This window comes from Salvia hispanica, chromosome 6 (genome assembly GCF_023119035.1).
Source record: "Salvia hispanica cultivar TCC Black 2014 chromosome 6, UniMelb_Shisp_WGS_1.0, whole genome shotgun sequence".
Classification (NCBI taxonomy): Eukaryota; Viridiplantae; Streptophyta; class Magnoliopsida; order Lamiales; family Lamiaceae; genus Salvia; species Salvia hispanica.
Window position 1 is genome coordinate 46,784,249 of NC_062970.1, and position 12,956 is coordinate 46,797,204.

Genomic DNA, 12,956 nt, shown 5'->3' on the forward strand with positions numbered 1-12,956 from the left:
ATTATAAACGTTACACAGTAATAGTATAAATGCTAGACAGCAATCTATAGATTATTGTATAGCATGTTGGATATTGTTGGCCGAGAAAAAATTATTGTATACTGTGTTGTATACTATTGGCCGAGAATTTTATTCTTGAGTATTTTTTATGGTTGTCACATGGCAGCTAATTATTCGTCCACGTGTACAACTGATTGGCTAGGAATTGTAGTATGGTGTTATATTTTAAGAGGTATTGTCATTTTAACGCACCCCACGAACCAAACATAAATATTTTTATAATTATTTACAATTATATTTATTTTGGGTTATAAAATTATATTTTGTCATAGAACCATGAAGCAAAATATTAAGGTGAGTGAGATACAAGAATTAATATGGAATAAATAAATAGATTGAAAAGGCAATTAAAATACGAAAAACTAAGACAAAGTGGTCCAGAAAATTATGAAACTTTGATTCTAATATACTTCAATATTCATTAATATACACAACATGTTAATCAATTAGCAATAAAAATGACAATTATCCATAAGTGACCTATCAACTAGGGTATCATATTATATATGAAAATGAAATATGATAATGAATAGAAAAAAATTATATAGAAAAATAAATAAAATCAAAGACATTATCATAATCAATGATAGCATGTAACAAAGATAAAACTCTTTTGGGAAAATATCTCAATTATTGCATTTCATCTACTCGTTAACACCATAACATGTAACACGTGCTAAAAATCACAAATATATATACAAAGAATCGAGATGTCACACAAGACCTATTTATTAACGATTAGTAACATCAAAATTTCAAATTACATCAAAATCAATACTTAATTGATAATTGATCGATTGTATTTTAGTCAAATTTTATTTTTATTAATTTATAAATTTGATGATTTTGATTATACTTTACAAAACACAAGAATATAACCATTGCTAAAATAATAGCCTATAATATACGAAACAAAAATAATATGAAAACGAAATTGCCGACTAATAAATCCCAAACTTATTTGGTCCACATATAAAAAAAAGGTGTTACTAACATTTTATTTTTGTATCACTCATGAGAATATTGGACCACTTAATTTGTTCTTGCACGATTAATGGGCTCTACACTTTGTTGATATAGACATGTAAGGGATGCCACATGACATGTTTTTCCACAATACTTATAAAGAACCCATCATTTCAATTTTTTTCTCTCTAATCATAAGAATTAGGTCTACAAGTAGAATAAAACTAAAGCTACTTTAAAATGCATAAGCTTTTTTTGAAATAAAATAACAACAATAATTATCACAATTTGCAATTGCAACCAACCTCTATTGCTTAAAAAGCAATCCAATTTAGTAATATTCAACATTGTTCCAATCAATAAAGACAAATGTCAAGACAAAGACAAGCAACTTACAAGTTGATAGTAATAATTTTCATTTCATTTTTAGGGCAATTGGCTATGCAATCAAAGACCCATGAAAATTCGGGCCGGGACGGCCCGAACTGACCACTTTCGAATGCTCTAACACTTAGAAACAAGGGTCAAGGGCCCAAGTTGCAATCCAATAACACATTTTTGTTCCAAGTATATATATAACTAATCATAAGTTATGGGAAAATTTGAGTGATAACAAGAGATTACTTAGAAATCAAAAGAAGAAAGTAATTTGGTTTGACATCTAGAGTTACACAAGGTATAAGGGTATGTATAAATGTGTTGCGAAATAATTCTATTTACGATTCAACCAACTTTAGAAGAGCCAATGCTTTTTCCTCCTTGTTCGTGTAGGAACCTCTGTCGAAATCCGAGTAACTCGTGTTAGATACTAGGTCACCAGTTCGATCTCACCAATGCATCCTAGCTAGAAAGAAACATATACTACTATATATAGTAGATGAAGATTGTTACCTCCCGCTTGATACAACGAATTATAGTGAACTTCGCTCCAAAAGCTTAGCCACAACTCTATAGAAAACGAGCACGGATAAGCAATTCAAATCTAATAGTATTCGTCTAAATTTATATGCGTGTACGACATTAATCTTAGAGCTGCCAAACCTCATGTCTATGCCCTCGGGTCTAAGGGATGACTAGGGCCAATTTAATGGTCCGGGCCCACTTCACAAATTTTTTGGCCCGGTCCAATATTTTTATTATGACTAACAAAGTCCGGCCCGACCTTACCCAGCATCGGGCTGGGCTGGTTTTGACACATGTACATTTTACGGTTCTTGATTTTCATTTTAATTACTCTCTCCGTCCCGCTTTAGCAGTCCCATTGACTTTTCTGCGCTCTTTTTGTAAAAATGATAAAAAATAGTTAAAGTGGAGAAATGATAAAGTAAGAGAGACAATAATGTAGATAAGACTCTTCTCTATATTATTCTCTCTCTTAATTTACCATTTCTCTTCTTTAACTATTTTTTATCATTTTTACAAAAAGAGGGCAGAAAAGTCAATGGGACTGCTAAAGCGGGACGGAGGGAGTAATAAGTAAGACTCGAACATAAACACAAGCTAATCCATGGCCAAAGAGTAGAAAACCACACGGGTGAAAAAGTTATGACGTGTCGTACCTCTGCACGGGCTTCTGTCCTTCGGGAGGATCTCAATGTAGCCGTTGTCACGGAATGAGGTGATCAGACATATTTTGGCTTCAAACTTCGGAAATACCAAAATAAGTTTCGAGTATAACGAATATTATCAAGCGTCTAACTGTAACTTACTCGATCTGCAGCTGCTTGCAGAGTAACATGATCTCCCCATTCGCCCAACCTACACTTCGAGTAACGTTATGTTAGTAGACACAACGAGATTCATATCACGGTACAAGGAAATCCAGGAGAAAAACGTCTGCACATCACACCTTTTCATCTTCTTCACATAGTGTTTGTACCTCATCGGGACATAACTTTCGTATAGCCTTCTGTGCCTTTTAAGCTGAACATAAGTAAGACTACTGTAAACGCATCGTATTTGACATAACGATGTAACAAACACAGCTTTGCATCTTCTGAACTAAACAAGAACTTGACAAGATGAAAGGTTTGGAAATTTTAACGAAGAATAAAACATAACGTGATAACGAGGAAGAGCAAAACTAGGATGAAACTTACCTGCTTGATAGCCTGCTTTCTTACGAACTTGTGGTAGTCTGGATTCTGAAACAGCTGATCAGCGAGGGCTCGAAACTGGAAAATAGCGACTAATTACAGATACAACCAGAGAAACTACATACATATATATCTAGACTCAGAAATTAAGAAAAATGTAAGAAACTCAAACATGTACACTGAAAATTAGTAGCCAACCTGACAGTTCCCGTCTCCCTCGATTTGCATTTCAGCTAAGCTATATGTCGCCAGCCTGATGAGAACGATAAAAAGACAATGGTAACTATAACGTAAAGATACCAAGGAAGTCCAAGTGGTTACATCATAAGCATTTCCTCGGGTTCAAGTTGATTATTTCATTATCGAGACTTTCATATACGCTAGTATCTAGAAAATGACAGATATAGATATCATCATCATCTGAAAGTGTGATATCTGACATTTGGTATGAATCGAGCATAGATGGTGCAGGAAGCGAAGAATATTATGAATTTTACTCTTTTGGTTCCTTCGTTTGGAAAGTCGAAGAAATTCAAGAATGTAGAAGTTGGGGTACTTAACTTTCAAGGCTCCTACCACTAAATGATGTAAGAATATAGTACAAGTGTTGAGATGAAGTAAAACCTTTGAGCTAGCCTCTCATGGTCTAAGGTCGCATCATTTGGATCGGGTATATCACCAATGACCCGAGGAGTGTGCTGCCAATACAACAAGCAAAGTAAGCGGACACATGGTTATCCCGATGACTTATTCTCAACTTAAGCATTGCATAATACATAGCAACGATTTCAAGAATCCCAGTATAACAATGCCGGGGCACCACTATCATCTTCACGAACACGAGACATACCATTGCAATCAAATCATAGTTAGCCGAGAAACAATGCAAACACCACTCCTACAGTCCTACTGCACTTCCCACACTAACATAATACTTACCTATCAGTACTCGTTGCAACGACAATTAGCCAAAATGCAGATCCACACAAGCTGTAAAAACACTAGGTTCGAGTCCAAGAACTTAAGCCACTCCCGATGACTAATTCTCAACTCAAGAATTTAGCTACACAAACGCATAATACAGAGCAACGATTTCAAGAATCCCAGTTTAACAATATCGAGACACCACCATCCACTTCACGAAAACCAGAATATCATTGCTAGCAAATCATAGTTAGCCACGAGAAACAATTGCACACACCACTCCTACTCCACTTCCCGCACAAACATACATACCTATCAGTAGACATTGCAACGAAAACTAGCCGAAATGCAGAACTACACAAGCTAAACAAACACTAGGTTCGAGTCCAAGAATTTAAGCCACTCCCAAATCCCCATAAACCACCAAATCAAGAATGCATACTTCAATTACAACAGAAATGAGTCAAACACACAAACAAGATTCAAGAAACGCCCAAAAACTCGAAACCAACAACCAAACCAGTGATCATACACACCGGAATCGAGTCCAAATGAGAGAGCCGTTTGCCAAGCTTGTGATTATCATAGCTTAATTTCTCCTCCTCAGCCAATATCTCAGCAATGGTGTGATCATCCTCTGTATCATGTGAGCTACTATTCAAACTCGAGCTCGAGCTCGCACTTGCATTTGCATTTCTATAGACATCACCCATACTACTATTCCAAATTCACCACTGCAACATCAAAACAAACGCCAAAATAGCCATTCAAATAGAGCCAACAACCAAATCAAATTCACAAACTCAGCCCCTAAATCACTAAATCACCAATTCACCAGAGTAGCAAAATCGAAAACCCACATGAAATCTTGATGTAAGATTCAAGAATAAGCATAATCAGAAGCTCCATAAGCATGAATTTGATAAAATTGAGCTAGAGAGCAAGAAAGAAGTGAACTTTGATTCAAGGAGGAGTCTTTACCAAAGAAAACACTCTTCAATTTCCTTTCTTTTCTTTCTTTTCCTTTCGATTACTTTGTTTGGAGTGAAGGTAAGGGAAAGTAAAAAAAAATGGATTTGGATTTTAGTAAACAAACAAAGGAATAAAGCGTGTCTTCTTGAAGTTCATGTTCTTGACTTGTGTGATTCAATAAAGTCTCACTGCTCACACCTAAATTTCAGTGTTAATTATGATTCTGTGCATATGTTCGAGAAAAGTCTGCGGCTAAAAAATGTTTCTGACGTAAATTTTTGCATTTATTCTTATCCACTTGCGAAATTTTCGATCAAGTAGAATTTAATTGTCACATTAAAATGGACTCTATTTATTCACTTCAATTTCCAATAGAAGTGTTAAAAATGTAAACTTTCTTATGTCTGGTATACATTTATGATTTTAAATTCAAATTTCAGTTTAAAATAATTCAGCTATTTAGTATATTAATTCAGAAGCACTGAATAAATAACCTATAAAAAAATAGTACTTCTCATCCCACTGCCCAATGTAGGACTTCCACTAGGATTTCCCGCAATAAAATAAATTCACAATTATTTAATTTACGGAATTAAAATTTACAGAATTAAAATGTCGACACGAAATATTGGAAAATTTGAAAACTTCATTAAAAAAATTACATAATACTTAAAAAAAAAACATAATTAAGTTAAAATTACATAATCATAAAAAGTCGAGAAATACAACCCTCGGCTCTCACTCCTCCTCGTCCGACCATATTTATAGAGTTTTTTTAAAAAAAATTAAATTTTAACTCGGACGTCCTACCGTGACATCCGACTGACGCCACAATGGCGGACGTCCGATCGGACTTCCGCGACGTCCGCCGGTGGAGATGCTCTAAAGATAATTGCATTGAGTTTTAAGTTTTAGCCACTTACATTGGAGAGAAACATTTGCCTCAATTTTGAACTTTGGGGGTTTGACAAAATGAGTAATATGTTATGAATGAATCTAATCTATTTTATAAAATGAGTAATATGTTATGAATAACTCTAATCTATTTTATGAAGAAAAATTATAGTACATCCTTTAACTTTTGCATTAAATCGAAGAACATCGACATAAAATTACAAAATGGGTCAAAAATCAAAACACATTAGTACAAGTGTACAACTAGACCCTTTAAATATACATTTATTATAGTACAATTATATAATTACAATAGGTACTTTAACTTATGTATTGAGATCTTTAATGAATGTAGACAAATTTGTCATTGCTTTGGAGCTCCCTTCCTTTCCAAATAATTTGTCATTTAGCTTCTCAATTCTCCCCCTAAATTTCTCATCTTCCACTTTTCTAATCCCATTCTTGACCTCTTCAATTCCAAATCTTTCAATCTTGACTCCAATTTTCCACTTGTCCGTGATATAAACACAATTCAAAAGTTGATCGCCCGCGATAGGATAGCACAAGAGAGGCTTCTTGCACTGTATGGCTTCCATAGTCGAGTTCCATCCACAGTGTGTCAAATAACAACCGACAGCAGGATGTCGCAACACCTCAACCTGTGGGGCCCACTCAACGATCCTCCCGTAGGAAGCCACTCTCTCGGTGTACCCTTCGGGCAACCCCCGACGCCACGTGGGCCCTAGTACCCAAATGAATGGCCTCCTCAACGCCTCGAGCGTCGATGCTAGAGATTGTACCTTAGTTTCGCCAATTGGGCTCACCCAGCTCCCGAAAGAAATGTACATGACCGAACCCACATGTTGCTCGTCTAGCCAGTCCAAGCAACTAGTGTCCTCTTCCCAGAAAGTGGTAGCGTGAGTCGTCGCAGCTTGCATGATCAAAGGCCCAATTTCGAGAATTTGGGGCACGTCTTGAATGTCGAATTTAATCGATTGTTGTGTTGCGGTTTCAGATTCATCTGAAAATGTGTTAATTAGAAGGTATTGGAGAGTTTTGGATCGTTCAATAGTTCGAGTCCAAAACTTGAATCTTGAAATCCGAGCCTTTGAAGAACCAATAAGCCATGGTAGGTCACTTGTAGTCAATGTAGGCTCGTGGGAAGACAAAGAAATGGGATCACTAGGATTTCTTGGACAACCTGCCACATCATAATCTATGTAATTCTAAATGCATAGTGCAATAAAATTATATTTGACTAAAAATGAATAATTTCGAGCATATGCATATATTGATTAAATTTATTGTTAAATCTCAAAGAACTCAATTGCAATACGCATATTTCGCCTAGAATTTTGCTGGTCAGAATCTAGCTAGATCTTTTTCTTCAATTCTTTTGAATATAATAATTAAAGTAAATGAGTTGTGCAGAGTACTTCACTCAATAATATAATTTTATAGGTATATTCATACGCATGAATACGTGGTCAACATGTATATAGAATCTTAATGATTCAAAAATAGCAGAATATATATAGAATAAGAGAAATTATTTCAATCGATGGATCGGGAAGATTAAATCAACTGTTCAGATAATAGACTTTTTATTATAGTATGACTTTCAGGTTTAGAAGATTATGATGTCAATTATGTTTCTTAGTTGAGCAATCAAGACATTTATGATTGATTTTTTTTTAAAAAAAAGCATGATTGATCACGTGGTGCATCTAGCACATGTTATATGATCATGATCTCTTTGATCAATTGGTAATTTGGTAATGAGATTTGGTATAAACACTGTGCTTTTTTAATATTTATTAATAGTGTTGAAGAAATGCAAGCTGATTCAAGTTTCAACCTATTATTTAGAAATTTGAAAGATATGGAGTTTACAATTAAGTTGTAATTATCATACAGAATACAGTTTTATGTAGTATCTATATTCACACGATTAAAGGGACGCGATCAGATTAATAAGTGAAATTCTGTCAAAAATCAAAGCAAATATCAGTCATTGGATCTTGTGATATAACCGTTAGATTAAGTATCTTCCAATAATATAGATGGTGTAGTCTAATAATGTAGTTCAGCTAATAATATATATTGTGTAGTCTAATAATGTAGCTTGGCTAATAATATAACGCTTTTAATATAATATTGTAGCTCGGATATTATTATCACAATCATCCAATCTAAGGATCTAAAGACTGAGATTTGCTTTGATTTTTGACAGAACCAAAGTGCACCTCATAACTAAATATACATATACTTTTAGAAGTTAAAGCTGTTTCTATCCGTCAAACTAGATTATAAAATAAAATAGTATCTCTTCATTCATATACATGGTTTTATTTTCATTTATCACACGTGTCGTTTCGACTTTTGAAAAATAGTTATTTCATTCATTCAATATTTACAATAAAAAATTGCTAACTTTTACTTTTATGTGTCAAAAAAAATCGATAAACCAATACTTATCCAACACTAAAACTCCTCGTGTCACTTAGAATGTATCTTCAAAAAATTATCATCAAATTAAGATATTTTGTGTTAATACCAAGTAATATTATTTCACTCGAAAAATGATAAAAAAAAATGTACTCCTAGTAGTATTTAATTCTCTCACACATGTTATACATGCAATAAATATCGTACAACACATAAATTCATCACCATAAAATTCCAACAAAATACTTTTTTCAAAATAAATAAATAAATAAATAAAAACGTACCATTTTCGGATATGACCCCCGTCCGGACCAAGTCCGGAATGGCGGCCACGAGGCGGTAAGTGGCGTGCATGGCCGGCCAGAAGCCGGCCGCCTGCACGCCGCACCGCCTGGCCACCTCCACGGCCCACGAGGCCAGGAGGTCGGCCACGACGCAGGCGACGGCGCCGCCCATCTCCCCGAGCAGCCGCTCGAGGGCCGGCGGCATGGTCTCCTCCATGGCCCTCTCCATGGAGAAGAAATCGGGCGCGGCGCCGTCGCCCAGGCCGTCGGGGAGCGGCAGGCAGAGTACGCCGTCTCCCGGGCGGATCTGCGGGGAGATGCGGCGGTGGATGAAGTCCGGCGTGAGGAGCACCGGGCGGAGGCGGCCGAGGGCGGCGATGACGGCGGCGAGCTTGAGCATGGGAGTGACGTGGCCTTGGGCTGGATATGGAATCAGAATTATACTCTTCTTCTCTATCATCTTTTTAAGATTTCAGAGAGACAAAATTACCAAATTGGGCTTGGGTGGGGGTTTGAGGTGGTTGATGAGTTATTGAGTTCTTGCAGATGTAGAATCATTCTCATACTACGTATATATATATATAGATGATCACACACACATGCATGTGTCAGTGTTACTTTTGTGGAATTTCTATTTATTTATTTATTTATGTATGTATATATGTGTTCAATAATTTAAGGTGGATGACGCAAATTCATCATTGATCGTGTTCGTTAAAACTCTTAAAATCTTGTCCCATATTGATCTGCCTAGCTTACCTATAAAAGTATGGATAATCCTCCCCTTTATAAAACCTTTTAAGGGGTGAGTGACTCATTTCTAATATGGTATCAGAGCAGGTCCAAGTCGATGATGGAGTTTATCTCTTTATTTCTTCTCTTGTCTACCCACATGATGGAAGTTCGATGTGTCATTCTGGCTCAGGCGTGAGGGGGCGTGTTAAAACTCTTAAAATCTTGTACCACATCGACTTGGTAACGATCCTAGCTCACCTATAAAAGTAGGGATAATCATCCCCCTTATAAGGTCTTTTAAGGGTGAGTGACTCATTTCTAAAATGTGTCGAGTGGAAAAAGAAACTCATTCATTCTTAATAGTAGTTTATTCTCTTCTTTTGAAGCTATATAAATCAGCTAATGAATTAGTTAATACTCCCTCCGACCGTTCACAAAAATAGTTTTATTTGTGTATGATACGAGTTTTAATGAGAAATTAGTAAAATAAGAAAGGGAAAAGGAAAAAATGAGTAAAGTATGAGAGAGATGAAAAAAAGTGAATAAAGTATAAAAGAGAAATTTTCTAATAAAAAAAAAACTACTATTTTTTTTTAAAAATAAAAAATTAAACTATTTTTTATGGACGAAGAATAACATCATCGGTGGATACCTTGAAGAAGAAAGTTATATTGGCCACTTGGCATTTATGATCTTAACTATAAATTGCTAGTAATATGGCCCATCTATTTAAGAGATTTCTAGTCTTATCTTCATTCATAATCAATAAATTTTATATTGGTTTGTCCACGACAATTAGTTCATTTCCATTTTTTCAAGACTATCTCTAACTTTTTTTCTCTTCTTTTAATTTTCCCCACCTTCAACTAATAATACACTAATCATTTTGTGATGGTGGTAATTTATATTACTCCGACTAGGTTTTATTTTATTTTATTTTTATTGATCAACAATAATTCTTCATTTATCTCTATAATGACTTGAACCTTCGAATTATAGGTTGAAGAGAAGAGAAATATCGTATTACTTAAAATATGCTTATTATAGGTTGAAGAGAAGAGAAATATCGTATTACTTAAAATATGCTTCTTAAGTCGTTGTATTGTGGTAGTACATAGTGTAAGTTCACACAATAGGCCCCATTGACAATGTGTTTGGTATCATCGCACACTTTTGATGAAATGTTCGAACGATTAGATTTACTATTTTTTAGTCAATTTCTTCAATTTAAATGTTTTTTATAATTTGTAACTAATGTTAGTTACACATTCGCTCATTTTGAAGACCAAATTCATAGTGCACAATTTTGGAATTCATGAGGTATGGTTGAAATTAATTACATTAATCAATTCACCTTTATAATGTTAAATATTATCACAAAATTAATTTTCAGATCCCCTCATGTTTAAAGGATTCTTGCCGCTAAATAGATTCATGCATGTGTTAGGTTGAACTTTACATAATATAGAGGTTAATCACTTTTTTTTAGTTGTCTCACTTTACTAAGATTTGTAATCTCACCACTTGATTAATAGTCATTATAATAACTACACTTGCATATGCACCTCTCATTTTGATACTTCTAGACGTGTATCATTCTAATCCTCAATTACTATGAGATATTTTTATTATTTATTATTTTTGTGAATGTGCAATGAAATGGATTAAGATTTTGATTTGTTTAGAATTATGTGTGTGATTGATGTATTTACATATCATGATAATTTTAAAAGCATTACCCCGATATTACTACACTACTATAAATAATGTGAATAATATTGTCACGATTTTCCCTTCTCGTCCGGACAAACTCTTGATAATTTGAAGGAAGTCCGGAAGTGGACAGGTTCGTGTCAACCTGAGGCTAGGTGGTAAGCTTTTCGTGGCTTTCTTGATAGTGGTTTTTTGGTACCTTTTGCTTGCCGTAGTTTTTATTTTCTTTCTTTATTTGGGGAGGAACTTGTTGCTCTTTGTCCTGCTGTTTACCGTTGTTTTTGTTTCTGTTTGTACCCACAGCTCGCCTCTCTTGGCTCGAGCATTTTGACTAATCAAAAAAAAAAAATTGCATGCGGGCAAAAAAAATTTAAATTATTTATAAATTTGTAATATTGTTTTTTAAGTTGATATTAATATTTCACGTTTGCACTTTGCACGATATAATTCTATAATTCTTTCTAACTAACGAGTCAAAAGAGTTTTACGTTAGATTTAAATAAATATTCCAATGAACGATTCCTTGTAATTTTCTAATGTGATCGTGTATCATTCTTGACAAAATTGAACATTAAAGTCCACCATTTAGCTTAATTAATTTTCGTAACTTCGAATGTGTTAATAAGAATGTATATATTTATGTAACACATGGTATAACACTAATCAACAACCAATTCTTGTAATAGTAAACTTTAATTGAATTCGAATTAATTGTTTATTTTCTATTAATTTCGAGCTGGAGTTCGAGTAAGACTATTATTTAAAAGGAAACGAGATCCATGAAGTGTGATATCATTGGATGAAATGAGAATCTTGAAAGAAAAAATATCCAATTATTTTTTTGATTTGTTAGTTAGAAAGTGAATGGTGGATGATGTTGTCAATCATGGGAACTAACATGAATAAAGATTTAATAAAGTTCCATCAATATTATATGTAGATTATATACGTGTATGTATATTTTCATGAGATGATGGCAAGTGGAGAAGCAACTGAAAATTGTCACTTTTTGGGAACTTGTAGATAAGATAGAAATTGGGCATACATAAACTACTATTACTATTAATCAAATTATTCAACTTGATGTTGTAACACTTGGATTTGCTAGGAAGAGTCTACTTCTAGCTATAGTGGCTATATGAGCTACTATATGATAGTGTGGTTAAATTAAATGAGAAAGCAATTTTTAAAAAATAAAATAAAATTGATTTTGATTTTTTTTAAAAATTTTATCAGTGCTTTCTAAATTTATATAGTTCTATATGAGAAGTATATATGAGTCTTCAAGTAGTAGTATTAGTTTCTAAATAAATTGAAAAGAGTATGGAAATTTTATCTTGCAAACGTCATTAGATAAATTTCAATAAAATAATGTACTCCCTTCGTTCCATAATAATAGAGACATTTTATTTTGCGTACTTATTTTTAAAAAATAATTATAAATTGTTAAAGTGAAAAAATGTAAAGTAAAAGAGAGAATATTGTAGATAAGACTCTTCTCTATATTACTCTCTTTCTAATTTTAGACTCTCTCCACTTTAATTGTTTAATATCATTTTTTCAAAATGAGTGCAAAAAATGAAATGCCTTTATTACTGTGTAACATAGGGAGTAATACGTAGGAGTATTTGAAGTCACTAAATAAAGAAAAAGGGATAAGGTATATACCAAATTCATGTGTAGCATGTGAAATATATTATATTTGCATATACAAATGAATCAAGTTATTTTAGTTCACCACTTTATCAAACTATGTAGTCACACATTATGAAAAGGTAAAAAAGGTGAATTGTTTAGGCACATTGCCACCAAAGTTTAATACTATGATATATTTTAATTCTTGTTTTTACTAGCAATATTATTA

The 12,956-nt window shown here is 33.8% G+C and overlaps 2 protein-coding genes across 3 annotated transcripts; both read right to left on the bottom strand.

The window, feature by feature from the left end:
- Positions 1-1,563: 1,563 nt before the first annotated feature.
- LOC125193087 (OVARIAN TUMOR DOMAIN-containing deubiquitinating enzyme 11-like) lies at positions 1,564-5,215 on the bottom strand. 2 transcript variants are annotated; one of them, XM_048090815.1, is made up of 10 exons: positions 5,028-5,215; positions 4,583-4,781; positions 3,747-3,820; positions 3,321-3,375; positions 3,126-3,200; positions 2,876-2,949; positions 2,736-2,784; positions 2,586-2,670; positions 1,918-1,974; positions 1,564-1,803 (listed from the first exon to the last, which is right to left on the bottom strand). In XM_048090815.1, the coding sequence occupies exons 2-10, from the start codon at positions 4,757-4,759 to the stop codon at positions 1,760-1,762; spliced, it is 690 nt and encodes a 229-aa protein (XP_047946772.1). In that variant the 5' UTR covers positions 4,760-4,781; positions 5,028-5,215; the 3' UTR covers positions 1,564-1,759. The 2 variants fall into 2 exon arrangements, with proteins under 2 accessions (XP_047946772.1, XP_047946773.1); XM_048090816.1 differs by lacking the exon at positions 5,028-5,215 and adding an exon at positions 4,907-5,009 and having other exon boundaries at positions 4,583-4,780.
- An 826-nt stretch (positions 5,216-6,041) lies between these two features.
- On the bottom strand, positions 6,042-9,197 carry LOC125192994 (UDP-glycosyltransferase 82A1). The gene is made up of 2 exons (XM_048090687.1): positions 8,645-9,197; positions 6,042-7,113 (listed from the first exon to the last, which is right to left on the bottom strand). The coding sequence occupies exons 1-2, from the start codon at positions 9,102-9,104 to the stop codon at positions 6,239-6,241; spliced, it is 1,335 nt and encodes a 444-aa protein (XP_047946644.1). The 5' UTR covers positions 9,105-9,197; the 3' UTR covers positions 6,042-6,238.
- Between the last annotated feature and the right edge of the window lie 3,759 nt (positions 9,198-12,956).